We start from the raw sequence: 25,542 nt of genomic DNA on the forward strand, positions 1-25,542 counted from the left end.
CAGTTCAGTTTCCTTAAGGTCTTTGATAGGAGACCCAAAGAGGCGGTGGGGTCTCCTTCTGTGCAGACGTCCCAGCCCCGCCTGGACGCCGAGCTGTGCACCCTGGGCTGGGAGCTGCTTTGGCAGGGGGTTGGACTCGGTGAGCTCTGCAGGTCCCTTCCAACCCCTACAACTCTGTGATTCTGTGAAAGCTAAGGATGTGGCTGCTGAGAGCATCCAGACACAGACTGTAGCAGTCTACCTCACCGATGTACCTTATTTGAACATCGGGCCCTTATTGAGCCTCTCCAAACCAAGGGATGTGACCATCACCTCAGTGAGAGACACAGATGTGGCCGCTCTGCACTGAGCGGAGCCACTCAGGCGTACAGCACGTTGCAAAAAATGACGTGTTTTGTCATATTTGGTGATACTCTGAGTAAGCCCTATCAGCCCATCTGCAACTGGGACGCCGGGGATTGCTCAGAGCAGACCGTGGGCTGGTCACAGAGCAGAACCTGCAGAAACTGCTTGAACAATCCGGGAGCACATGCAATTTAAGGAGGTGTTACTTAATCTGTGATCCTCCAGCTTCTGAAAATGAGGATATCTCACTGCTGGGCTGATGTCACCCCACTATGCGATGGTGCCCTGCGACCCACGGACTCAGGGCAAACACATCCAGACACTGTAACTCCACGGATGCCCCACAGCACGGACCAAAGTCTTCAGACCCTTTGGACCCACGGTAGCTTAAAGCAGAGCTCAACCCTCTGCCGCACACTGACCTACCCCATGCAACGGCTGCAGCTGCTCGGGGCTGTGACTCAGTGCACTGTGTGTTTACCAATCCGCACGTACGGCCTTTTAAAATAATCTGTTCGAAATCACAGATGAAGTCCCACGGGTAAAAGGGTGGGGAGGAAGAGGGAGATGCCGGTATCCTACGAACCAGCATCATTTGTTTTGACAGCTTTTAATATTCCATGTTAATGGCTTCACGTGCCGAGCACTGCCGTGCCTCTGCGTCACCTCCAAACCGGGGCCATCACGCCGTGGCCACAGCTCTTATGAAGATGGGGACACTTCGGTCAGATATTAAGGAGAAATCCTTCACTTGGACAGAGGTGGTCTGAGGTGTGGACCAGGCTGCAGTGCCAGAGCCCAGCCACCAGAACGCTGCCCCAGGGGCAGGAGGAGGGTGAGCCCCAGCAGGCGTGGGAGGGCAGGCCACGTCACCGCCGTCACTGCGGGCAGCAGCAGCCCTCCTCCATCACGGCGTATTATTTAAGACCTTCAAAACATATTTACTTCAGACCTTTGGAATATACTTCTTTCAGCACCTCGAACCCAATTCAGGGAAATCAAAGTGTCAGCTAGACACAAGGCGCGCTTATTACCGATCTCGGTTAAAATATCAGATTAAATGGACGTGGAAACCAAACTGTTCCCCACTGAAGGTCAAATATGGGTTGTCCTACAGCAAATCACTGCGGCAGTTTGTCTCTAAGTCTCACACCCCGTGGCACCTTTCAGGATCTCTTGCACAAGAGGGGCACCTCATGTTCTCCTTGGCTAAAGTCTCAGCGCTCAAGCCGACACTACTTCTCTGAAGTCATTAATAAGTTCAGCACAATTCACACAATTTCTGTGAAACATCTGATTTTCAGCTGCCCGGGGCTTTCCATTTAAGGCAATTTGCAATAAAAGGCATTCTAGCAGCGCACTAAATTGACCACATTTGGATGTGTGACAAAGGCAGGCTCCCAACGAGCGGCCGCTGCTGAAAAATGCGGTGCGAGGACCATCGCTTCCCGTCTCCACCTTCCCTGGTTCCTCATCCATAAGGTGTGATCAGCAGATTTTTTGGCTCGTACCTGGGTAGGACGTTCCCACTGCACATAGATGGAAATACTTCAGAGCCTCACGCAATAAAGCTGAAACCCGGGAAGCTGCTAACAGCTCGTGGCACTCTCGCAGCAGGAATTTCGGGAAATACCCTGCCCAAAGGACTCGAACAAAGGTGGAGGCCCAACATGTGTGTTGGTGTAGGACCTGGACGCAGACCACGGCCCATTAAGCACCATCGCTAAAACAGGAACACGCCGGTGGGGCTGGAAAGTCGTGTCTGGATTTCTCTTCATCCAGAAGCAGCTCTGGGAAGAGAGGAGGGAAAGCGTGCCATGAACAGCAGCACGGCCCATGTGCTGAGCTCTGCTTCCCTCACACAGGGTTCAGAGGAGAATTTAAACACTGGGGTGTCAGGGCCACGGGAGGATGGGTGCAGAGCAACCTCCTCGGAGGGCTGCCATCCTTCTTCTGGGCACCATGCAACGACGGCGACTTAAGCAGAGTGTGGAGATGGGGTCGGGGAGTTTTCACACGTGCAGATGTTTAATTGCCTCCTGGAGGCATACACTGATGGCAGGATACTCAGCCTGGAGCAGCCGCTTCCAACAGCACAGCTTTTAAAGAAATTCAATTCACCACTCAGTGAGTGCCACTGCTGCTGGTCACGGTACACACCAAACCCTGACACCAAAACCCCAGTATCACATGCCCAGCCTCGGCCAGACCCCTGCCCCGACCAGTGGAGGAAGGCTCTGAGCCACGCACACAGCACTCAATGCACAGAAAAAGACATCAGCTGCCGAATGGACGCGGCGCCAGATTCTGTGGGCTCCTTTTATGGCTGCTTTGTTTTTGTTTTGATTAAATGCCTGAACGCACAACCAAGTCAATCAGCAACACCTTTGGACGCGAACATATATCCCATCGGGACTTCCTTAGGTGATTTTTAAAGCTCGCTCTTAAAAATGTAAATCTCTGTAAGCACACCTACTCTTCCAGCAAACTACGAGCGAGCATCTTTTATTAATAACCATAAATAATTAACGGTTGTTTTCTTTCTGCCAAAAAAGTATCCCGATTATACAACACTTCAGGCTGTCATTTGCAGACACTCCGCACAGAGGAAACAATATTACACTGAAACTTTTCATTAACGATTAGCATAACCCTTTCCCAGCTGCACTGGGATGTTATCCTTACATAAATAAGCACGGCATGCTTTAGCATTACCAATCCCCTGCTCCCTCTTTCAGCTCTACCCAGGATACATGTTGACTTTAAAAGTCCTACTTAACCTCTATAGTTGTTAGCCTGTAAGTGTAGAGCTAACTCTGGTGGGCAGATCATTCCCCTGCAGGGGGCAATGGGTGCCCATCACCCCCTGCCCATCACCCCCTGCCCTCCGCCCATGCTCCCACCCAGAGAACCGCCGTGGTGCGGTCAGCGGGAGCCTCTGCCCAGCCACGACCCGAAATCCAGCTGCCAACAGAGCCAGAGATACTCACTTCTTCGAACAGGACAGCAAAGTGGCTCAGAGCCTGCAGGACAACGCGGGGAGTGCGGGGACCGCCCAAGGACCGGCTGCTGGCACAGGGACTGGTGCGGGGCATTACCGTGGGAGCGGCCCTGCGCAGCACCGCAGCCTCTCCCGTCCCATCACCCGCTGTGTCCGGACACAACGCTGCAGCACAGAGCTCAGCCCCGGGGGAGGAAGGAGAGCTTATATAGAGCTGCGGGGGGATGAGCCATGGGTGCTGTCAGGAGCCCGTCGCAGCCCTCGCTCGCTGCGAGATGCCGATGACATGGAAGCCGAAGGGGCTCCGCTCGGTGGGACAATGAAGAGCCCTGCTCATCGCTAAGGCATGCACACACTGCCCCGCAACCCAACAAACAGCTCCGCCTGCCAGAAGTTTGGTTTGGGTGCTTTTGTTTGTTTTGGTTTCTTCTTCTTCTTCTTTTTTTTTTTTTTTTTTACAGTCCAAGTACATATTTCTCAAACTCATATGGAACTGATTCAGTACATTGAAGGCTGCGATGTCAAAATCGCACCCACACCAGCTATTATCATTCTGTACAGAAAACAAAAGAAACACTGATTTTATCAACTCTGAGATTAGCGATGGCAAAGTCTTATTGTCTCCACAGAGGCCTTAAGCAATCCCGCGTGAATGGGAGCTGAGTAAAGCAGCACCGGGCTCCCGGGGCCTGACCTCTGCTTAAAGAGCAGAGTGAACACAGGGACACAATGAAAGCACCACTGGGTAGATCTCCTCGCAGCCACCCTGGGCTGGCAGTTGCCTGGATCGTTCACAAAGAAATCATCCATCAGCGAGAAGCCCTTTTAATAACCTATGACTGTTTTAATGGGTTTATGCCACATAGCAGAGTGTGGGATCACCAGTGAAATCACAGAACCACAAAACCATTCAGGCTGGAAAAGCCCTCTCAGCTCCCCCAGCTCACCCCCACCTGCCCACGTCCCTCAGTGCCACATCCCCACGGCTCTGGGACACCCCCAGGGACGGTGACCCCCACCCCTGGGAGCAGTGCAGTGCTGAGCGCTCTCTGGAGCAGAGATGTCCCGCAGCCCCCAGCCTGCCCCTGCCTGGCACAGTGTGAGGCCGTCACCTCTCATCCCATCGCTGTTCCCTGGGAGCAGAGGCCGACCCCCCCTCGCCCCAACCTCCTGCCAGGAGCTGTTGGAGCCACGAGGTCAGCCCTGAGCCTCCTCTGCCCCACGTGAACCCCACAGCTCCCACAGCCACTGCCCCCAGCACTGTGCTCTGCCATCTTTCTGGGACCGAGGGGCCCAGAGCTGAGCGCAGCACCGGTGCTGAGTACAGCAAGAAACGCCAACCTCATCCAGAAAGCAGTGCTTCAGCTCCTCAGCTCCTCTTCACAAACACATTGCTGCCGACGTACCTGCTATCCCATCCAAGGAGAGGCACTCCCTGCACCCTACACGAAGCCCCAGGTCTTCAACCGGAGCCCCTTCGGAGCCCCCGCCTGACCCGGGGCAGGTGGGACGCGGGCAGGAGCGGGATGGCATGAGCGCGGGGAGCCCCGCTGGCACCGCCGCTGCCGGGGCGCGGGCGGCAGCTGGCCCCGAGTGACAGGCTCCTGATGGCAGCAGCACGTGGAGCATCTTCATGTGACACCCACAGGTGGGGCGGCGGGGAAAACAGTTTTCATCTGTTGCTATGGAGCCGCCATCGGCTTGTGTGTCTTCAGAGCCTGCCGAGGAGAAACCAGGGCTATTTTCTTATATAGATGTCATGAAATGTATCCTCGCAGAATTTCTGGAGTCAAAGGCTAAGCAGGTTTGCCCGGATACCTTCTGCTACTTGATCTACAAATAAATCTAGCTGGGAGACCTAAAGTGGGTGTCACTTTTCAGCCGGAGCTGATCACCAAAAATCACTCTTTGGCCTCATTTGGAGTTGTTTACGCACACGGTGACACAGCGGACCGTTAAAGAGAACGGGGTGACTATCCTCACACAAACGGAGGCTTAAAACACCAGGGGAAAATCAAGAAGCCTCAGAATCGCAAAGCACAGTGACTTCGGAGAAACTTTTCCCTTATTCTCTCCAATTGCTAAAAGAAAACCTGATGTTCTTCTTTTAAAATGTGCCTGCCTCTAGGTCTTTGGCACAGGTTTGCCGATGGGAGGGCCGGCAATCTATTTAATGACTGCATTGACGTCAATAGCATAACTGAAATACTTACTAAGATGCATGAGTCCAACTTTCAGGGGGTGTGTGTTCGCAGGCAGGAGCAACACACGAAACGGACTGCGTGGGAACGAACTGCCCGGGGAGAGCAGGAGCAGTGCTGGGTGTCCCGGCGTGCTCCGAGGGCAATCACTGCTCCTCTGCTGCAGGTAACCTTCCCGGGTCACCCTGAAACACCTCTGCTTTCTTCCAGCAGCAGGAATCACTTCACACTCAACAGCCTCAGCACCGCTCGGTCACGTCACTGAGCTGCCATCCATCTGCTTTGTTCTACAGTCAGCTCGTTTCCAAACTAGCATCGTTATCGCACTGCACTGAGAATAATGTGCAGGGAGCCAAGCCTCCAGCACGACACCGTGTGTGTGCAGCTTTCTTACAGACCCCTCCAGATACTGAAAGGCTGCAATCAGGTCTCCCCAGCATCTTCACAGACTCATAGAATGGTTTGGGTTGGAAGGGACCTTTAGGATCATTCATCTCCAATCCCATGCTATAGGCAACGACACCTTCACTAGCCCAGGTTGCTCAATGCAAAATCCAGCCTGGCTTTGAAAGCCTCCAGGGAGGGGGCATCCACAGCCTCACTGAGCAGCCTGTCCCAGTGCCTCACCACTCTCACAGTAAAGAATCCATCTGCAATACCCAATCTAAATCTCCCCTCTTCTTTCAGCTCAGCCCTGCGGTGCTGCGCAGCTCTCCCTCTGCAGTGCAGCACCAACTCATCCAACCCTCCCAAAAACCAAGGGATGGTGCAGCCCTCACTGCTGGCAGCCCGAAGCATGCCAACAGGACTTCGGGATGAATCATCTCCCCTGTTCCTGCCCAGGGCCACTGCCTGCACACCAGTGCCTCGCAAGCAAAGCTCCACCTGACTGCACGGAGCCCATGGGTGCCTGGGCCGAGCAGAGCACAGGACCTGGTAACTCCTGCAGGAGCTGGGACTCTCCCTGGTGCAGGCAGCAGCGTTATCCAGTCCTTTGTTTATGCTTTATACAAAAGTTTGTGCACAAGTCTGTGTACATCTTACACCCACGTGAAAAATGAAAGAGTGCGAGTTTTGGGTTCGTGTAAAGGCATGCGAGCAGCACAGACAAACGTGCGGACGGGCAGGAAAGCAGAGGCTAAGGCACAAAGCAAGAACACCCATCTCTCCCTCCCACCCCCAACAGAGGAACGAAGCTTGAATCCCACGAGCCCTGAGAAGCCTGTGTGTGACACGTCCCCAAGTGCCACCCCCCTGAAGCCTAGGTTCACAAAGTGACGTTACACTGCTAGGTGTATCATTAATGGAGAGGACGTGCTGTAATTATCCAGCACTGGAGGCACCCAAGGGGCACGTGGCTGCCTGCTCCCAGGAGCCCCCACAGCAGCAGGAGCTCTGCAGTGCTGCTGGCAGCACACTGGTGCAGACAGCCATTGGGAACTGGCACGCAGAGATGCCTGGTGCTCACGGGTTGGGTCCCAGCTGCAATCCTGGAGGCTGAATGAAGGATGCATGGCTTAGCTGGGAGGGAACGAGGCTCAGTGATGAATACAAGCACTGAGGAAGGAACACAACTAAGCAGGAGCTGTCAGACCTGCTGCTGGGCACGGGCTTTATCAGCTGAACAGATGGGGCAGGGGGTGAAGACCCCTCACGAGTGCCCAGGGTGGTGAACTGAGAAGAGCAGCGCAGGTGGGTGGGCCGAGACCCGGGGAGCACTGACTGCATACAAAGTGACTGTGGCAGAAGTCACGTTAAAAGAAAAAAGAGAAGCACACGGGAAGGAAACGTGGCAGAGATTTGCACAGCACTGCTTTTCTATCGCTCATTTCTGTAACAGTGGGAAAGGAGATGGGGCAGTGCCTGTCCTGAACCTGCACCTTTACAGCAGAGCAGTCCCACCATCCTGCCTGGCTGTGAGGCACGGCAGCTCATTAAGGACTGATGAACTTTTTGCTGCCACTTCGTATTTCCAACGCTGAGGCTTCCTTAGGTAATTCACACAGGGCAATTCTGTTTGTTCCTGTGATCTGCAGTTATAACAAAATAACAGGAAAAATCTGCCAGGTTTACTTAAGCTGATACCAAGGACAAAACACAGGATGTCCAATGCATATCCCTCTTCCATTTAAGGCTTCGTTATAAGGTTAAGAAAGCTCTGAAACCTCCAGTGACATCAGTGTGGGCTTGGGAACCGCCCTGTCCCACAAAGAGCCTGACCAGAATCATTCACTGTTTCAAGAAAATGAAAGGAAGAATTTCATCACGCAGCGCAGACCATCGGTTTCGCCACGGACCCGGGTCCCGTGTGAAGCAACTCCTGGGGAGCACACGGGTGCTGGATCTGGTTCCTCTGCACTGCAGAGGGCTGACAAACCCCTAAGGTTCTGCCGGACTGAACAGCTGGCATGCATTACAAAGCTGAGCACAGTTTGCCTCCCCCCAGGGTAACTGAATGAATGTACGCTGGTTTGCTTTAAACCCCGAGTCCTGAACTTCTCATAGCAGGTTATAAATCACTCTGCTAAGGACAGACAAGAGGAGGCACACATGGGGTGCTCACAGCGACGCCAACCACTCGTGGTGGTACATCTGTGGATCAACGTGTCACGTGGGAGAGCTAAAATCAAACACCAAGCTTCGCCGGCAGACCCATCCAGACAGCACCAACGTGTGTCACTTGAAGACACGTCCCTCTATGCAGAAGGGCACAATGCAGCACGGCCCCAGTCCAAATGCTGCCACTTCCTTCTCCAAAACTGGAGAAAACACGGCGTGCCTTCAGACACAGCAGGACGGGGGATGAGGGCAGCATCTCTCCTTCCGCTCCTAAGTTCCGGATCAACACACTGGAAGAAAAACCCTGAACTCCTTTGCTATTTCTGCACTGAAATGGTGTTTTCCTTGGGAAGCAGATGGGATCCTCGTTCTCTGCTGGGCTGAAACACACAGCAGTGTCTGTAAGGGGTGAAGGCAGGCGGTCCCCAGAAGAAAACCTGCGGTGGGAGGAGACCGCAGCCCCCGGCACGCGGCCGTGCTTCCTTGTGCAGGAAATAACACCATTTCCTATCAACCTCAAACGTGTTTCTTATCATCGCTGCCTGCAAACTGCCTCGCTCACTCACCTATCCGCACAGCACCGGAACACTAAAGCTGTGAGTCAGGAGTGCAAGGGCTCAGTTCAAGATGCTGTGAGCAGGCTTCCCGTCAGCTGCTTTTTCCTTCTGAGCTCTCCAGAGCAACACAAGTCCGCTGTGCAGCTGCGAGCACCAGCTCCTCAGCCAGAAACAGAGCTGGAGTGGCTGCAGGCTCCAGGCAGGGTTACCTGTGGGGTACCCGGCATCCCACCTCTTGTGCTGGAAGTGCACTGCAGTAGCATCGTTTCCTCAATGTCCACAAAGTGTTAAGAAGTGGAAAGCTGTTGTTTCCACAGCAAGCATTAAGAAAAATTCATCTAAAAGTTCCTGGAAGGGAATTATCTCCCCGTTATCAGATTCTGTAAGCTATATAAACAGATCTATGCAAAGCTTATGAAATGTTCCACGAATCCTTTCACACGGGCCAGGAAAGCAAAGGCTCACTAAGAGCAGTGCTGGAAGGAGCAGTGGGTGCCAGCCTGGCCCTGCTGCTGCCCCCCGGGTGCTGTGCAGGAGGACCTGTGGGTCATGCCATCTCTGCAGCCACGATCTCCACACTCCACCACCAAGTTCTGAGAAAGCTAAGCTGGTAATCTCTCACACCGTGCGTGTCCCCACAGTGTAAATAACACACACAGTGAAAGGGAATGATTACCAGTTACTCAGGCTGCACACGCTGCAATGATCAGGCTTTACTCGGCCCTCCTAGCGTGGAACTGATGGAGAGGCCGAGATCACACCCAAGGCACCAGCACTTCTCCAACCACACCTCCTCCCCCATGGGGGGAACATCCCCATCAGTGCCAGGAGGGACAGTGCTCATCCAGAGAGGGTCCCCGAGGCGAAAACACAGCATACACAGCCGTGGGCAGCGTGCTGCTCGGCCCGTGGTGCAGAGCTCTCCTCGGTGCCATTCACCCCCATGGTGGAGCCGAGCCCAGGCTGTGCTATGGGGCATGGGGACGAGGATGAGGTGAGCGTGGGGGGAGCAGGAGGAAGGAGGTGTGACCAGCTGCATCGACTGACTTCTGCTCCCATTCGGTTGCTTAAATGTGGTATTTCAAAAGACTGCAAACAAACGTTGAAAGGAAAAATACGCCATTCTAGGGCAGCCTGACAAAAGCCGAGGGAGTTTCACCCGAGAGAGGTTTCTGAGATGGCAGTTTTTACATAGATCACATGGAAGCAAACTGAAATAAACAGGATAAAAACTACAGCTGTGCCTGAGCCTGTTGGAGGCTGTAGGCTGCTGCTTGCCCGGGCCTGTGCTGCACGGGGACTTGGAGGAATTGCAGTCACTGTGGCCACGACTATCAAACCAAAATCATGTTCTACTTTATGCTAACACACGAGGGTAAACACAAACCCCAAACCATTTAAACAGCAGCAACCTGAGCCTGGTGGTGCTCCTGCACTGCTTTTGCAAGAGTAACCCAGAACGAGCTGTGGACTCCCAGCACTGCACCGGGCTGGGGGAGCACAGGAGCAGCCACGAGTAAACCCATATGCAATAAACCCTCCCCTTTGTACCAAGAACCCACACATACCTTGCAGGTTCACTCTGGAGACAGGTGGCTGACTCGTTGCAGGAGATCTCCTAAAAGGGATAAAGAATACTCCATCAATGGGTGCTATTTTTACACTTCAAGCGCTGCCACTGCTAATTCTCATAGCTAAAAGGCTGTTGTCCAGTTCACAAAGAAGCCCGAGGCACTTCCAAACGATCAGCAATTCACAAACAACACAATACACCTGTTAGAAAAATCCAATCGCATTGTGTCCCTTGGCTAAGCAAAAAGAACACACAGCAGAAAAGATGTGGCCTCATCCCACACTTAATGTGCAACTTTGAGGTCCAGCTACGCCCAGAGGACATCAACGGCTTTACGTTGTGGTTGCAGGGCTCACTGGGGCCACACATCAAGGCCTTCTCCTGCTCAGTTTTCACCAACCGAGTCTGGCCTGGCCCCTGAAGCAATGCCTGTTACACCAGCGTGCAGGTACAGGGCTGCAATGGAGATGTAAGGCTTTACATCCCACCGACAGCAGCCTGACCCGTACCCACAGGACATAACAAGATGCTGCAGCCACCAGCGTGAGCTCTGAGACGAAACAGAATGGCATTTCTTGAGCAGGAGCAGCAGCTCCGTCAGGGAATGGTGGATTCCAGGAGGGCTGAGAGCTATCTGCAAAGTTGGCTGACGTTAAGCAAGCAGGTTGGGCCGGAAAAAATGGTGCAATATTTCTCCAAATGTCAGAAGATTCCATTGTGACGTCTGCCAAATAAAACTGAATTTTTCAAGTTGAAACCACTGTTTACACGAACAAGAAAGAAAGGGAAAGAAAAAGAAAAAAGAAGAAGAAAAAGGACTTATTTTGTAAAAAAAAAAAAAAAAAAGTTAAAAGGAGATCAAAATCAAAATAGTTCATTTGGGATTCAGGACAGTACCCCAGGCTGACCGGAAACGAAATTCAGGTTCTTGCTTCCCAAAGGGTTCTCGGAGAGGTTCCAACCGAAGGCGGATTCCCCCCCAGCCTCCCTCCCAGCCCCAACCTTCTGAGTCAGCCACCGAACTGTAACATCCATGTTTTGGCTGCCTCTCCTTTGAAGCTGCACTCAAAGCCAGAGAGCGGCTCCATCCTGCTGCCACTGCGGCTGCAGGGGGGTCTCCAGCAGCACTCGGGGAAGGCCAACCCGGTGGGATGTGCAGAGGGGCACGGGCCCTGCTCCAGAAGCTCAGACTCAAGCAGCACGGAGCTGAGTGGGGCTCCCTTCGCTTTTTGGGCACTTTCCAGAAGTTCCACTTTTCCAAAGGGAACCACAGGCCTCGGATTCTTCGAAGGGCTCAGCACGGTGTGTGCATGCTGGGTGCTGACTCCTCTGAAAATCTGCCCCGACCTGCCTGCACTGAGCCTTTGAAAAACGAAATCTTGGAATCTTTGGAAAACAGAAACTCCTCGTTCCGGACACCCAGTATCACAGGAGATGTGCTTCAGGTATCTCCAGCCGCCGCGGTGCGCAGACGTGCCCTCGGGGGATGGGGAGGGGTGAGCTCATGTTCAAGAAGGGTATTCCCCACTGCAGAGCCTGGAAAGGGAACAGCACCGCTCCCTGCATGCTCCCTGACGTCCCGGCCGTGCCCATCCCAGTTTCTACAGCTGTGAGGGAGTGGGCAGTGCACTGCTGGAGATCTGTGCTCTGACACTGCTGTCCCCCCTGGGACGCCACGGCCGATGGGTAGCACAGGGAACTGGTGCTGGGTCCTTGCGACCACGTCCTGCTGCACATCTGCCAAACTCGGCCTCTCAGAAGCCATTAATCATGCTCTCCTCTTTTCCACTCAGGAAATTATCTGAAAAAACCCTGATTTTTTTTTTTTTTATTGGGCTTTTCCAGATCTTCAGATTCATATATTCCAGCATTTCTGTCAATAAGCGGGGCAGCATCCTCTTTCTCCTTTCCTGGGACAGCAGGGGCAGAAGAAGGAGAAAGGAGAGGGGTGAGAGGAAGGGTTAAAGGAGAGCAGAGGTTCCCATGATTCCCAGAGCAGCATTTTAAGAAGAACACTGCACATCATGAGACATATGATAAAATCATGAGCTGGCAGCACAGCGTAACCCGGCAGGGCTGCTTGGATACCACATGGGAAGCTCGGCAGCGCCTGGAAGCACATTCGGCCACGGACTTGGACGTCGGGTGTGTAATGGTTTCAACATTTGATGACTTTGACTTTGGCTGGGCAAATGGCTTCGTGCCTCACACAGATCTGGGAACGTTTTCAGGAGGACGCTGCGAGATGCCTCTGCGTCCGACAGGTTACGCCCTCGCTTCCTTCCGGCCCCGAATTCAGATTCCTCATTAGGAATTGCCCAAATGCTCGAGTGATTCCAAAAAAAAAAGAAAGCTTAGTGGAAAAAAATAACAAGGGAAGGATCCATTCTTTCAGCCATCTGTTTTTCTGTTAACTTCCATCTCGGAACGCGGCGATTCATTTCCCATCACATCTTGCAACGGGAGGAAGGGAGGAAAGCTCTGTGCCCAACAGGACATCGGGTGAGTGGGGAGCACAGGGGTGTCCCCGGGTGCTCTGTGGCTCTCCACAGGGGGAGCTGCACGGCCACGACGCCGTGGAAGGGGAACATCTCCCACCCCACGGCCCCCGCAGTGCACTCAGGCGGGCGGCTGCGCTTTGGTGCCCCCATGCGGCCCAAGAGGGGACAGCATCCCACCTCCTGCTCCCCCAGGCTCCCCACTTACTTGTTGGCCGTCCCGTGCAAATTGGTGAGCAGCGTGAAGTTGTTCCTCACGCTCCGTAAGCTGGCCAGCACCTGGGGCGAACGGAAGGGATTTGTGAGTGCTTCACAAAGGCAAACCTTCCCAAGCCGGCCCCGTGCGTGAGGCAGCGAGCTCTCAACTCACCTGCGCGAAAGGCGTGACGATCAGATCATCTCCGTGCCTAGAGGGGAGCGGAGAACACAGCTGTAAGTCACTGTGGTTGGGAGGAAGGACATCACTGTGTGTTTTTACTGCGCGGTGCACCCATGTCCGTCACCATGTGGATGGAGTCCCTGCATGGCCATGGCTAGGGGCAGGCCACGGCACAGTGCTGTGACAGCCAGGAAACTCAGAGCCAGGGTAGAGCACTCGTACCGTGGTGGAAAAACCCATCACGGCCAGGCTAAAGGTCAGCTCTGAATTTCCTGGCTTTTGTGTCACCGTGCTTCATGTTATTCAAACGTTGGACATTTACAGCGTGGAAGATTTGAGCAGAAGTTCTGAGGGAAGGATGGCGTCACCAACACCGGGACAGATCTCCTGGCAACACTGTGCAGAGCTCGCACAAAACACGGTGTGCTCAGAGCCAGCCCTGTGCTGGGCTCAGGGTGCTGGGGCAGGAGGGAAGCTCTGCTCCTGCTGTGGGAATTCACCACGCCTCCTGCTGAGATTCAGGCTGTTGCTGCTTAGTGGAAAAAGCTGGTAGGGCTTTCCCAGCAGCTACTCCTTTTTAATAGCATTACGGTCAAAATGGGCCTTTTTAAAATAAAGGGCTGCGAATCCAGGGCACTCACAGAGGTTTTTTGCTCTGAGGGGTAGGGACCCTCTCAAACCAATCTCTCTGCTGGGTTTTTCACTCTGTTCTAGGGAATGACCCACAGTGGAACACAGGACAGAGAAGAGCAATGCTGTGAACAGGGGCACGGCCGTGTTTCTATTGCTAACAGCGTGCTGCCTACTTGAAAACAGAGGGGATGTTAACCAGGTGCTGAGAGCACACAGGGAAAAGCAAGCATGGAGGGCACCACGGGCACGCAGCACTGCAGCATCACACTGAGCACGGCCCAGCTCTGCCTGCTGCTTCACACCCCAGCTCCCAGTGCCACTGGGCAAGGTGAAATGCCAGGGTGCTTTTGTATTTCACACCCTGGCTTTGAAAGCTCTTCCACCACATTACGGAGAAAAGCCAGCGTCTGCAGGATGGGATGGGGACGAGGAAGTCATGGCTGGGCAGACCTGTCTGGTTGGGCTGTGAAATGCAAGTAGTGCCCACCGGCACCTGCTCCCCAGGGATCACGGGAAGACACGCAGAGCCCTGAGACTCTGTTACTGCCAAGTATGATGTGAGTTGAGTTTGTGCTTACTGTTCGCTTGGGAGAGACGAGTTCCTGGACATGGTCTTTGGCGACAAGTCGTAGTCGCTGTCTGAGCGGTAGAGGAAGGACTCCCGGCGCTGGCTGTGCCCGGGGAAGGTGGTGTGCAGCACCAGCCCTGAGGAGGAGCTGGCCTGCGGGTCCAGCGGGCTGCGGCCGGGGGACGGGCCATTTTCCACATCAAAGCTGCAAACAAAGCACAGTCTGTGTCACACACATCTGCTGACAGCCAGCTTTCAGTGCACAGCATCATTCAGGCTGCAAAAACCCTCCAGGATCCCCAAGCCCATCCCAGCCCACCCCTCCGTGCCCACTGCCCACATCGCTCAGTGCCACATCCCCACGGCTCAGCAACACTCCCAGGGATGGCGACTCCCCCACCTCCCTGGGCAGCTGTCCAGTGCTGAGTGCTCTTTGGAGCAGATATCTCCCAGTATCCATCCTGAACTCCCCCGGCACGGCTCTCCCAGGCACAGTGCATTGGCTGCACAGTGTGGATGTATCAAACCTCACCCACATCCTTGCAAACGCCACAGGGATGGGAGACACTGTGCCACGCAGCCATGCACATGAGCACACCAGCAGCGCTGCGCTGTCCTCTGCTTTTGGAGAAAGGTTTTGGAATCCCACAGGGTTTTTGAGGACCGGGCACCCAACCACAATTCACATCTCAGCCATCCCGAGAAGTCAGCCGAGCGAATGCCAAACAGCTGTGCTGTGAAACTGAGGTTTGGAAAAGAGAACCCAGGCTGTCTGTCACCGTTTCCATTATACACCCACTTCCTTATGGTTTCTTAGCTTGGCTGCTGCCTGTGGCTGAGGTCACCCTAGGCACTCCGGCAGGTGACACCCCTCATAAAGCAGCAACAGACAGACGTGCTGTTCTCTGCTCAGATGTGCAGCCAGCTCCTGGCCACGCAATGACAGCTGCACACAGCCGGCACTTCCCTGCCCTCCAAAGCTCGTGGCTCCATCCCGTGGCTGGAGCTGAGCCCTCCTCCCCCTGGGGCAGAGGCAAACCGGGGATGTGAACGTGTGAGCTGCATCATTTCGGCAGGGGATGGCAGAGCAGCCCAGCACCGGGAGCAGGAGCCCGACTGAAACGCAAATACTGCGGCTCAGCCACACCGAACACCTTTTGCATCACCAACTGATGACTTAAGGAGCAAGTGATCAGATATTGATATCATACGCTGTGTGAGGCTGTTTGTAACTTGGCTTGTGCACTTATACCTCTGTGCTCAAGGGAAGGTGTTTCTGACAGCTCCTGAATCGACTTAATAAGGAGGAAAAGGCAAAGATTGGGTCCCCTGCACTTGTTCAGTCCCCACAGCCACATGTGCTCCCACAACAAACAGTCCTGCACACGGTTCCGCCAGAACTACAGGAGCACATACATTTAAGTAATGCAATTAAAAACGCTAATTTCCAGTGCAAAGATATTGTTTCCTTCCTAGGAAATCCAAAGGCAGGGCACCAGTGTGCCCACCTTGCTGCCCTGTGCCCCCAGCTGCTCAGTGCTACAACCCAGCAATGGCTCAATTACATTCTTTTCCTCCTCATTATCTGCTCTCCTACCAACGACAGCTTAAGCACGTTTTATTTTCAGCCACAAGAAGAAACTCAGCTCTGTAACTGCAGTACCCACAAACAACTGTCGGCTGGTAATTAATCCATCACTCCTGAGAAAATTAACTCTGATGACGCAGGTATTCCAGACTCCTCCAGTGGGACTCCCCTCTCCTCCCCCCCCGCTGCAGTCCTTAAGGAGCAGAGCAGGAGGGGATGCAGGGCAGAGCAGGGCAGCAGGTGGCAGGAGTTAGCTGCAGCTCGCTCCCTGCGTGCCCCAGGGGCACCTGCAAAGGATTTCACTGCTCTGCAGATGAACGGAGGGAACGGGCAACAGCGTGCCAGGAGGAATCACGCTCAGCACCGCCAGGCTTCGTGCATCCATCTGGAAAACAAACGCTGTACTAACAGCAACCCTGGCTGCCTGCATCCTGTGGTCTGACAGCAAAGATGCCGACTCCTCTGCACCGAAATGTGCTGTGACAAGGGGAAAGTCCATCCAGAGGCTCGGCCCCTCCGGCCCCCATTCCTCTGCAGAGTGCACAGCCCCAGCACTGCCCACTCCTCACTGAGCACACACAGGTGAGACTTTCTCACAGTGTCCCTCTCGTGATCCATACCACCCCATTCCTCATAGAGCCACCAAAAGCCAATGAGAAAGATGCAGTTTCTGATGTCTCCAGCTCTGCACGAGTATGACTGCTCCTCGCCTCTACCTACATTGCTGCACCTGTTTCCCATTATCACAGCAGCAGCTTGCTGGTTTCTCTAACAAGATGCTTCACACAGAAAGGACTTGAAACCACTGGTGCTTCACAGCCCAGGCCGTAGGCTGCACATGGAGCAGTGCGTCCTGCAGCGCTGCCCCAAGTCGTGCCCATCACTGCCACTCTGCCAGGCTGTGACAGCCACCAGGAAACACACAAGGGTGGCAGAAAGGAGCCTGGGCTTTCTTCCAGCACGGAGCCTCCAAGACCTCTAAATCCTTTTCACGTTTAGTGCAGGTGAGTTGCTTGATGCTGGCCTGTAACAAGCTAACACCACGTGGTTAGTAAAGTTCTCTGGAGAAGAAATCCTGAGGTCCAAAACCCAGTTGTTACTCCTCCAAGTGCACATCCCAGGCTGCTCACCATGCTGTTAACCCCTGCTGAACACAAGGCATAGTCCCACACCGCAGGTACACTCCCGCTTCCACTACCAGAGCTCAGAAACACAGGTGAGTGTGCACACAATGGCTGTATGCACCAGGTGTGCGTGTGTGCACCTTGCACAAGAGACAATGCCACTTCTGAAGGGCTTTCCTCTTTCTTCTCCATGCACTCTGGCACGAAGAGATGCACCCAGCCTTTTCACTTGGCTCACGAAATAATTATCTGACCTGACTTCTTGATGCATTTCTGTAATTGGTGCCCGCGTTCCTGCCAGCAAAAAGACAATAAAATGTTCTAAGATGGTATTCAGATCATTAAATCCTTTGGATACTCAGTCCTCCCAAATATAATTAATCTGGTTGGTTACATCTTAACAAGATTTTACTTGCTTCACATCTCCCAGTCACATGTACTCCTGTTCTCTTCCAACAACAGAAGAAGATGCTGTGCTCAGCTGAGGACCATGGCCACCAACGTGACATCGAGCACAGACCCAGCCCAGGGGGACTGTGCCCCACTCACTGTGACCACCCCAGGACGGTTACGGTGACTCCTCACTGCACCAGGGGAGATTCAGAACAGGTAGAAACACTGTCCTACCATGAGGGTGGTCAAACACCAGAACAGGCTTCTTAGTGATGTGGGTGAATCCCCTGCTGGCGTTCGAGGGGCTCCACTTCACTACACTCCATCCCGCTCCACTCCATTCTGCTCCCTACGAGTGCTGTGGGCAGACCCCTTCTTCCACACACGCTCCATGGGATGAAGCCCACAGAGGTGAGGGACCAACACAGCACATTGAGCACCTGCACCCATGGCAGCCGTGCCACAGCCACACTCCTTTGGGTGGTGTCACTGGTGGTAATAAAAGCATCATCTTGCTACCTCCAGTTGCCATCTAATAACACAGCAGGTGAAGTTTTCAGTGTGAATAAGCTTTTGCTGAACTCCAGAAGAAATGGGGTTTGTTTCTCCCTCCGATAAAGGAACCTGCCAGCACCGAGACGTCCTCTGAGTGTGTTTATGTACCCGGAGCTGGATGATGGCCAGGAAAGCAATCAGTCACGGGGTGAGCAGCCGTCTGCCAGCCCCAGGGAGCGTCTGGGAAAGATGAAGATCACAGGCAGAGGGTGGGAGGAAGCTGTGGGTATCCCCTCGGTGTGCCCAGCCAGAGCAAATGGCAGCGGTGGTATGAATAACCCGGCGTCAGCACCAGGAGCATCTGACCAGGAACATCAGATAGCAGGCAGATATGGAGGGCCTGGTCCAAGTCATGTGAAGGGCGAGCGAGATAGCAGGGTGCCGGGAACAAAAGGATGTGTCAGGTCCTTCTGTGCCTGGCAGAGCCACCTCTAAACACGCCGTGGTTTTCATCTTGTGTTACTTTAAATGGTCAAGGGAGGCTGCTCAGCGTGCACAGATACAGAGGAGAAAGCAGTGTGTGTGTCACGCTGAGATTTTTGTGTGGCACCCGACGTCAGAGAGGGGATTTATTGCTGGCATTTGCAGGAACACGGCCTGCTTGTCACGGCTTCGACACCTTCCAGAGCACGCTCAGGTTGTCAGCCTGCTGTTGTGAGAAATACTGAGATGCTGCAAGAACGGTCCTCCACAGCTTCATCCAACAATGCCAACTTGCCGTGCTGCTGACCGGCTGCACACTGGAACCATTGCAATGCTGCCTGCCTTCACATTGCCACCAGCAAAGCCAGAATGACCCCCCTGCCTTCACTGTAATTCAACAAAGCAGTTAATTAAGCTTGTCACACGGGAAATGTGCAGGCAGTGCCCCTTCCCAGGCTCTCAGAGCAACACCCAAAGGCCTCCCCGGGTGCTTGAACCCCCCCAGCACAAAGTCTGCCCAACAGCAGCACTCAGGCCCAGAGGAGCTGCCCTCACTCATCACAAGAGCCTGAAATCCTCACTGCAGCCTAAGAAAGGAGAATCACTTAGCACAAATAAGAGCTTTTTTATAACACCGCTGATTAAATAGATATTCACGAGACAGAGTACAACGGCTTTGATGGAACCACTGCAACCTATTATATAAATCCTCATTCATGCCCACGAGAGCTTTCCCTCTTCTTTTTTAAGAACAGAAGAGACCATGCAGCCACGTGAAGGCTGGTACGTGGCTCAGAGATGTGCGGCCACGGGGCAGAAGTGCTGGGCCAGGGGCTGCTGTCCTCACCCCACACTGCACAGGGCTCCTGCTGAGGGCTGGCTGCAGAGCTCCTCCCCATGGGAAGGATTTACTTATGGGGCACTAACATCAGACCTGACTGAAGGTAATGCTTTTGTTACAGCTTCAGCAATTTTCTGTGTTTCCTCCTGAGAAATGATTCACTTTTTTCCCTTTTTGGTCAGAATCCACCTCGTAACACTTTCCATCTGAAATGAATGTCAATATGGCATCAGCCATCAGCCACACTTATTAGCAGGGCTTGCTCTGCTGGCTGGGACACCTGCAGGAGGTGCAGATCTCCACAACACAGTTCTGAAAGCACTGTGTAGTGCCACTGCAGCAAAGCAAAAAGGGTCAGAGTGTTCTCCCAGACCCACTCCAAACACTTTGCCATCTTTACAGATGAAAAAGCAGCAGGCAGCCTTTTGTGATGGCAGCGAAACTAGGACGTTCAACACACACCCACTTCACAACTTCCCTCACAGCTGTCTCTCTGTTCAGCTAATACTCCTTCTCTAGGCTTTCAAGGATGCCCTTCCACACATCCTCACCACCACACGCAGACACAGCATCTCCTTTCTTCCTCCACGTGTACCTGGGGGCCCAGCCCACTGCAGCCACAGGGTGGTTGGGTTGGAAGGGACCTCAAAGCCCAGCCAGGTCCAACCCCCATGTGATCCCTGGATCCTCATCAGCAGCCCAAGCCCAGTTTCCAAATGAGACTGCTCAAGGAGCAAGCGACTCAGCTTAGCTGAGCTCACACTGCTTCCAATGACGAACAAAAGGAGAAAAGCACCCTGCACCGGAGTGAGTATCTACCCAAGAGCAGTTTGTAAGATCAAGCTGAAGTTGGCAGCAACCAAGCACACATCAGTGACTTTTCAGCACCCCATGACTGTGAGTACCAGATCTAGCTTTTCCCTAGCTGTACAAAAATAAAATCCCCAACCCCAAAAAAGCAAAGCCTTTTAAAAACGTCTGTTGCTAAAAGGTGTCCAAAGAGATATCCCCTACTTGGGGGTCATTAAAACAGCTTCCTCAGGACACACTTCTTCTCGACAATATTGCCAACACATTGTGCTGTCAGGATGGCATCCAGACACACTGCCTGCTAACACCAAGCTGGTACAAGCACGCACACCGTGTGCTGCCTACATCAAAGGTCAGCTCCTTCTCCTCCCCATCCCAGAGGCAGGGACAGGTATGCTCCCAGAGCTGGGTACAGGGCCAGGACATAGAGAAACACCACTTGCCTTACTGACATCCACCACGAACGGTGCCCTCAACAGTCCCACATCACCACTGCCTTCAGATCTCCTCCTGAACCAGCTGTTAAACCACCCTTAGATGTCCTATGCTAAGGAAGGGAGGTAAGCCAGATGGAAATGTCAAAATGCAGCACAGAATGAGGACTGAAATAAAATGACGTATGACTAGTGCAAAAATCACAGACTTACGTAAGGCAATGGAACAGTGACATCTGATTCAGAGCTTTCCAGGGCCTTGCTCCCTTACCCTTCCTATAACTTTTAAAAAACAGTGCTGAGTTCACAGTGAAGCTCTAAGGAATTATAAACAGAGGGACAGAATTTATTTTCTCCTCCTAAAGAGAGATGAGAGCAGAGCAGTACCTTCTGACTTCACAGCAAACCTGAGCTCAGCCTCAGGGCAGCACTCTGGCACGCAGGGCTGAGCCACCCCATCCCCATTCCTGCTGGCCCCCACCCCACACACACTGCTCGCCATGGGGAAGCACGAGCAGAGCAGCTCCTGGCTCAGGGCAGACAGGGAACCAAGCAGCAGCTCAGTTCTACAGTGATTCTACCCCAAATCTTTGTTTATAAACGTACTGAACTGGGGGATCACGTGCTGCACTCTTTTGCAGAGGTTTGTACAGTGAGGTCCAGAAGGCTGACTGATTAACTGATAAGGGAAAGCAATACATAAGCCAAGTAGGATTTCATCTCTTCATTCTGGCATTAAGTCATTCCGAGGTCTTCATTTTAAAACACACAAGCGTTCTGAGAACGTTTTGTAATTACAAACCAATCAGAGAAACCATCCAGGAGGAATAATTACATAATTTCCAGCTGAACTCGGAGCTGAGCAGGACTCGCAACCCAGAGAGCAGCAATAAATAGCTCGTGGTATCATCGCTGCTGCCGCGGCCGGTGACTCACCGCCGTCACTGGGATCCCATCCCAGAATAGTCACACTGCTCTGTGTGCTGCATGCAGAATTAGCCACGAGGGACTCGTTATTAAACGAAACAGATTTGGGGTTTCAGGATTCATGTGGTCATACCATTGAAACAAAAGCTGTCCACAGGAGCGTGGTGAATCTGAAACACCAGTGCTGGAGCATCCCCTGACCCACCAGGAGAGCACAGCCTTCAGGTAGCACACACACTTAAGAGAAGCAGCACAGAGCAGCTCGTGGAACAGGCAGAGGTCACTTGCTTACAGCAGACGTGAGAGCTAGAGCTGAACTAAACCAACTGCATGCCAGCACGCACGTCAGGTGTGCGACGGGCTGATGGAGAAGCTGAAGTGTTTGTGCTTCTGTGTCACAACTCAGTGGGGCTCAGTGTGAGGGTCTCTGGGGTCACCTCGCAGGGCTGTTGCTCTGCAGGGACCCCCTGAGCCCCATCCTCCCCCCTTGTACCAGGCACATCCCCGACCACAGGCACATCCCACAAAGCACTTACTGGAAAGAACATCAGGACCACAGAAGTTTACTTCTCAGCTGAAATTCTCCCTCTCCTCCTGCACTGGAAAAACAAACTAGTGCAGACAACAAGTGATGTCACTTATTCACATTTCTTCCATGTCACATTCGCTGCCCATTCCTGCAAAGTAGCCTCAGCTGTGTCTGAACAGCACAGGGAAGCAGTTGGCCGCCTACCACCAGCACCCCTCAGCCTCCTGTGGGCACACTCTGCCCCAGGTGCCCCTCTGTGCCTGTGCCCCCAGCTCCAGCACAGCAGTGAGCAGGTGCCACGCACCCAGCCCTGCTCTCCAGCCCTCGGCCTCACTGCACACTGCTGCTCTTCATCTCCAAGACATCCTCAGCCCAGCTGGGCTCACGCTGCTCTCTGTCTGCATTCCCCCTGCAAGCTCCTTCGCAGCACTATCGATTTCCTGAGTGCCCTTATCCCAGAGCCCACCACGTCCCCCCTGCCATGTGATCCCAACATCGTTCATCCCTTGCCTCTCCCTCTCTTTCCCAGCTTGGCAACACTCCTCGCTTTAGTGGCATCTCTTCATTTAATTAGCTCGCTGTTTGTTCCGTTTTCCAAATCATTAACAAAAAGGTTAAATAAAACCATATGCAGCACAGCAATGACACTCCAACCGAGAACCTTCCCAGCGGATTACAACTGCGTTAACCACGGTGAGCTTTGAAATTCTTACTCTTATTTTTTTTCGGGGGGGGATGGATGGATGGCTTTTCCTTCAGTGGAGGGATATTGCAGACCCACCAACCACAGATGCTGCCTTTTGCACTGAGCTTGTGACAGTGAGCCCAGTTGCTGAGAGCATGGGGCTTCAGGGCTCCTGCAGGCAGCATAGGTAGGCATGGGGAGTGGGAAACACCCTCCTGAGGACAGGCTTTTCAGGCTGACAGATCTTAATCATTCTCACAAACGTGCTATATTTGCATTTCTTTTTTCCCCTGCTTTTTTGACACTCTGCTGAGGAGCCTTTGTGACATTTGGGAGCTCCAGCATCCAGCACAGCATCAAGTTTGCTGTTGACCAGCACGGGCATGGCAGGGGCACGCTTTGCTGCCCCAGTGAAGCTCTGGGTGTTGTTTCCACCCTAGTGTTTTAGCAGGCTTAAGAATGCAGATCCTTGTTCCTCAGGCTTTATAGGATTTCCTGCATAAACCTCTTTTTTGCAGAAGTTAATAGGGGGGATAACAAACGACTCCTCTGAAGGGAAGTGCTGGGCCCTTCTCTGCCATGGTGAACAATGCCATGGAGAAGAGCAGGCTTGGAGCCTGCACTGGCTGGCACGGGTTTCTAATTAACAGCCATGCTCATTATCCCTCTGCTGGTAAAAGGCATCGCCTCCTGCTGCATTTGCACCGGGCTGCTCTTCGCCATCTCAGTAGTCTGTCCAGTTTATCACAGGTGATTCCTCCTGCCTTTTAAAGATGCACTTTTACTTAATTAAAACACCAACTACAAACAGGAAATGGAAACAGAAAGGCCACAGTGGGATGGGAGCGAACACGTCCACATTCTCAGGGCCCATGATGACCAAAGGCACCACAGGGGCTTCTCAGGACTGCCACTCCTATTCCAGAGAGCTCCTGCTCGTGTCTTTACCAAACACTCCTCCACAATGCTCCCGCTTCCCCCAGAGCACTCACTCCAAGGCACAGAAATGGAAAAAGGAACGCTTCAAGTGAGATAAGAAGGGAATGAAGAGAAGGATTCCAAAAGCTCAGCCCACACCACCCCGGTGTGACAGCCCTGTGCAAACAGGGCCCCTGAATGCTGCAGTGTGGAGCTGGGGTGATGGGAACAGGGCCTTGGTACGGGTAAGCACGTGGATATACGCATACGGAGCTCAGCTCAAAGGAGCATGCCACCAAAAGAAAGTTGCACAGATCATTTCCTTTGGAGCCTGGGGAACATGGCCTACAGCAACGGAGGCAGCTCCAGGATGCCCAGCAGCCCCGCAGAACCCTTCCCCCAGGCTTTCAAACAGCAAAGGCACGCGCTTGTCTCTCCTTGCATCGCTCGGAGCCAATTAAATCACAATTATCTCATTGTTAAAGATCACGCTTCAGCCAGGCATTGTCTTCACTGACAACACGTTCTAACAAAGCGTTCTTTATGCTGCCTACAGCCATTAGAAAGCATAAGAAAAATATTTGACTTTCTCTTTCTAAATTGTGCCTACAGATTTCTGATCTACTTCTCCCAAACACACACTGTGCATAGAACTCAATTCCGAGTTGAGGATCTCACCTTCTCAAAGGAGGCCATGGGATTCATACACCAAGACAACCTAAACACCACACCTGTGGGATCCAGAGACCCGCAGAAGCAGGCATCCTATATGAGGTCTCCCCATCAGCACACAGGGCTAACTCTGCTGTTACTGAGGGCTCTGAGCTCACCCAGCAATCCCCCAATCTCACTGGGATGGACAGACAGGAGCAGCTATGGGCAAGGGGCAGCCAAGCGGGAGCTGGTGTCCTGCTGTGAGCACCAGCAGGGGGCAACACCAAGATCACAGCACCGTAGAGTCATTTGGGTTGAAAAGATGAGGTTTAGATGAGGTGCTAAGGGATTTGAATTAGTAGTTTAGTGGGTAGGGATGGTGATAGGAGGATGGTTGGACTAGATGATCTTGTAGGTCCTTTCCAACCTCATGTATCTATGGATCTATGAAAAAGCCCTCCAAGGTTTTCAATCCACCCCCAGCCCACCCTCTCAGTGCCACATCCCCATGGCTCTGGAATACCACCAGGGATGGTGGCCCCCCCACCCCCTGGGCACCTGTGCAGTAATGAGCGCTCTTGGAAGAAGAGATTTCCCCTAATATCCAACCTGATCTTCCTCTGGAGCAATCTGAGGCCGTCACCTCTTGTCCTAAATGCATGAGCTGGCCCCCAAATGGTATCAACCCAAGGCTGCCCAAGTTTTCCTCTAGCAACACCTGTAGCATCCTCCCAGAAGAAACTGGAGCATGTGAAATGAGAGGAGGTGCTGAACGTTCCCAATGAGAACACTTCCAGCACTACTGTGTTTTATCTGCAACACGGAGCAGTTGCTTGCCCACTGTTAGCAAACAGCTACTGGGTTTTATGGTGCTGTCCAGGACTCTGAGCCTCAACACTTTTATTAATACACAAAAGTAATGAGCTATAGCTTCATCAAAGAGCCTGAAGCACAGGCAACAGTAGTCAAACTCATTATCAGCAATGATAAGAGCAGTGTGAATTTATCCTATACAAGAGCAGAGTATGTTTATAATGAAGACTGCAAATATCACCTCTGAATCTCCAGCATGTCCAAGTGTCCATGTGCCCTGTACTGTCACGGGGTGAACAGAGACCGCACTGATTACCTGCACCATGGGACACATAGATCACACCACCCACTAACTTCGCACCTCACCTCCAAAACCAGACCTGCAGCTACAAAAACAAAGAGCACTGAGGGGGGGGTGGGGCAGAACGCAGGATGAAGCACATCCCTGGGGGCACAGCCCTGCCCCCCCAGCCCCTCACCACCAAACTGGAGCACCAGCACCGAGAGAGCCCAAGGAAGGACTCAGTGGGCTCA

The 25,542-nt window shown here is 53.1% G+C and overlaps 1 protein-coding gene across 3 annotated transcripts in view; it reads right to left on the reverse strand.

Annotated features, from left to right (window-relative positions):
- The window catches only part of PDE4B (phosphodiesterase 4B), a 116,778-nt gene that overhangs the window by 29,152 nt on the left and 62,084 nt on the right, over window positions 1-25,542 (reverse strand). For 2 of the 3 annotated variants that reach the window (XM_065737350.1, XM_065737358.1), the window contains 4 exons: window positions 14,325-14,519; window positions 13,105-13,141; window positions 12,943-13,013; window positions 10,232-10,281 (listed from right to left, as the gene is read on the reverse strand). In XM_065737350.1, the coding sequence (XP_065593422.1) occupies window positions 10,232-10,281; window positions 12,943-13,013; window positions 13,105-13,141; window positions 14,325-14,519 (353 nt within the window). Of the gene's footprint in view, window positions 1-4,752; window positions 5,065-10,231; window positions 10,282-12,942; window positions 13,014-13,104; window positions 13,142-14,324; window positions 14,520-25,542 lie in introns of all 3 variants that reach the window. The other variant, XM_065737341.1, reaches the window with a different exon arrangement.

This window comes from Cyrtonyx montezumae, unplaced genomic scaffold (assembly GCF_038088225.1).
Source record: "Cyrtonyx montezumae isolate F1298 unplaced genomic scaffold, pur_monq_1.0 scaffold_1, whole genome shotgun sequence".
Taxonomy (NCBI): domain Eukaryota; kingdom Metazoa; phylum Chordata; class Aves; order Galliformes; family Odontophoridae; genus Cyrtonyx; species Cyrtonyx montezumae.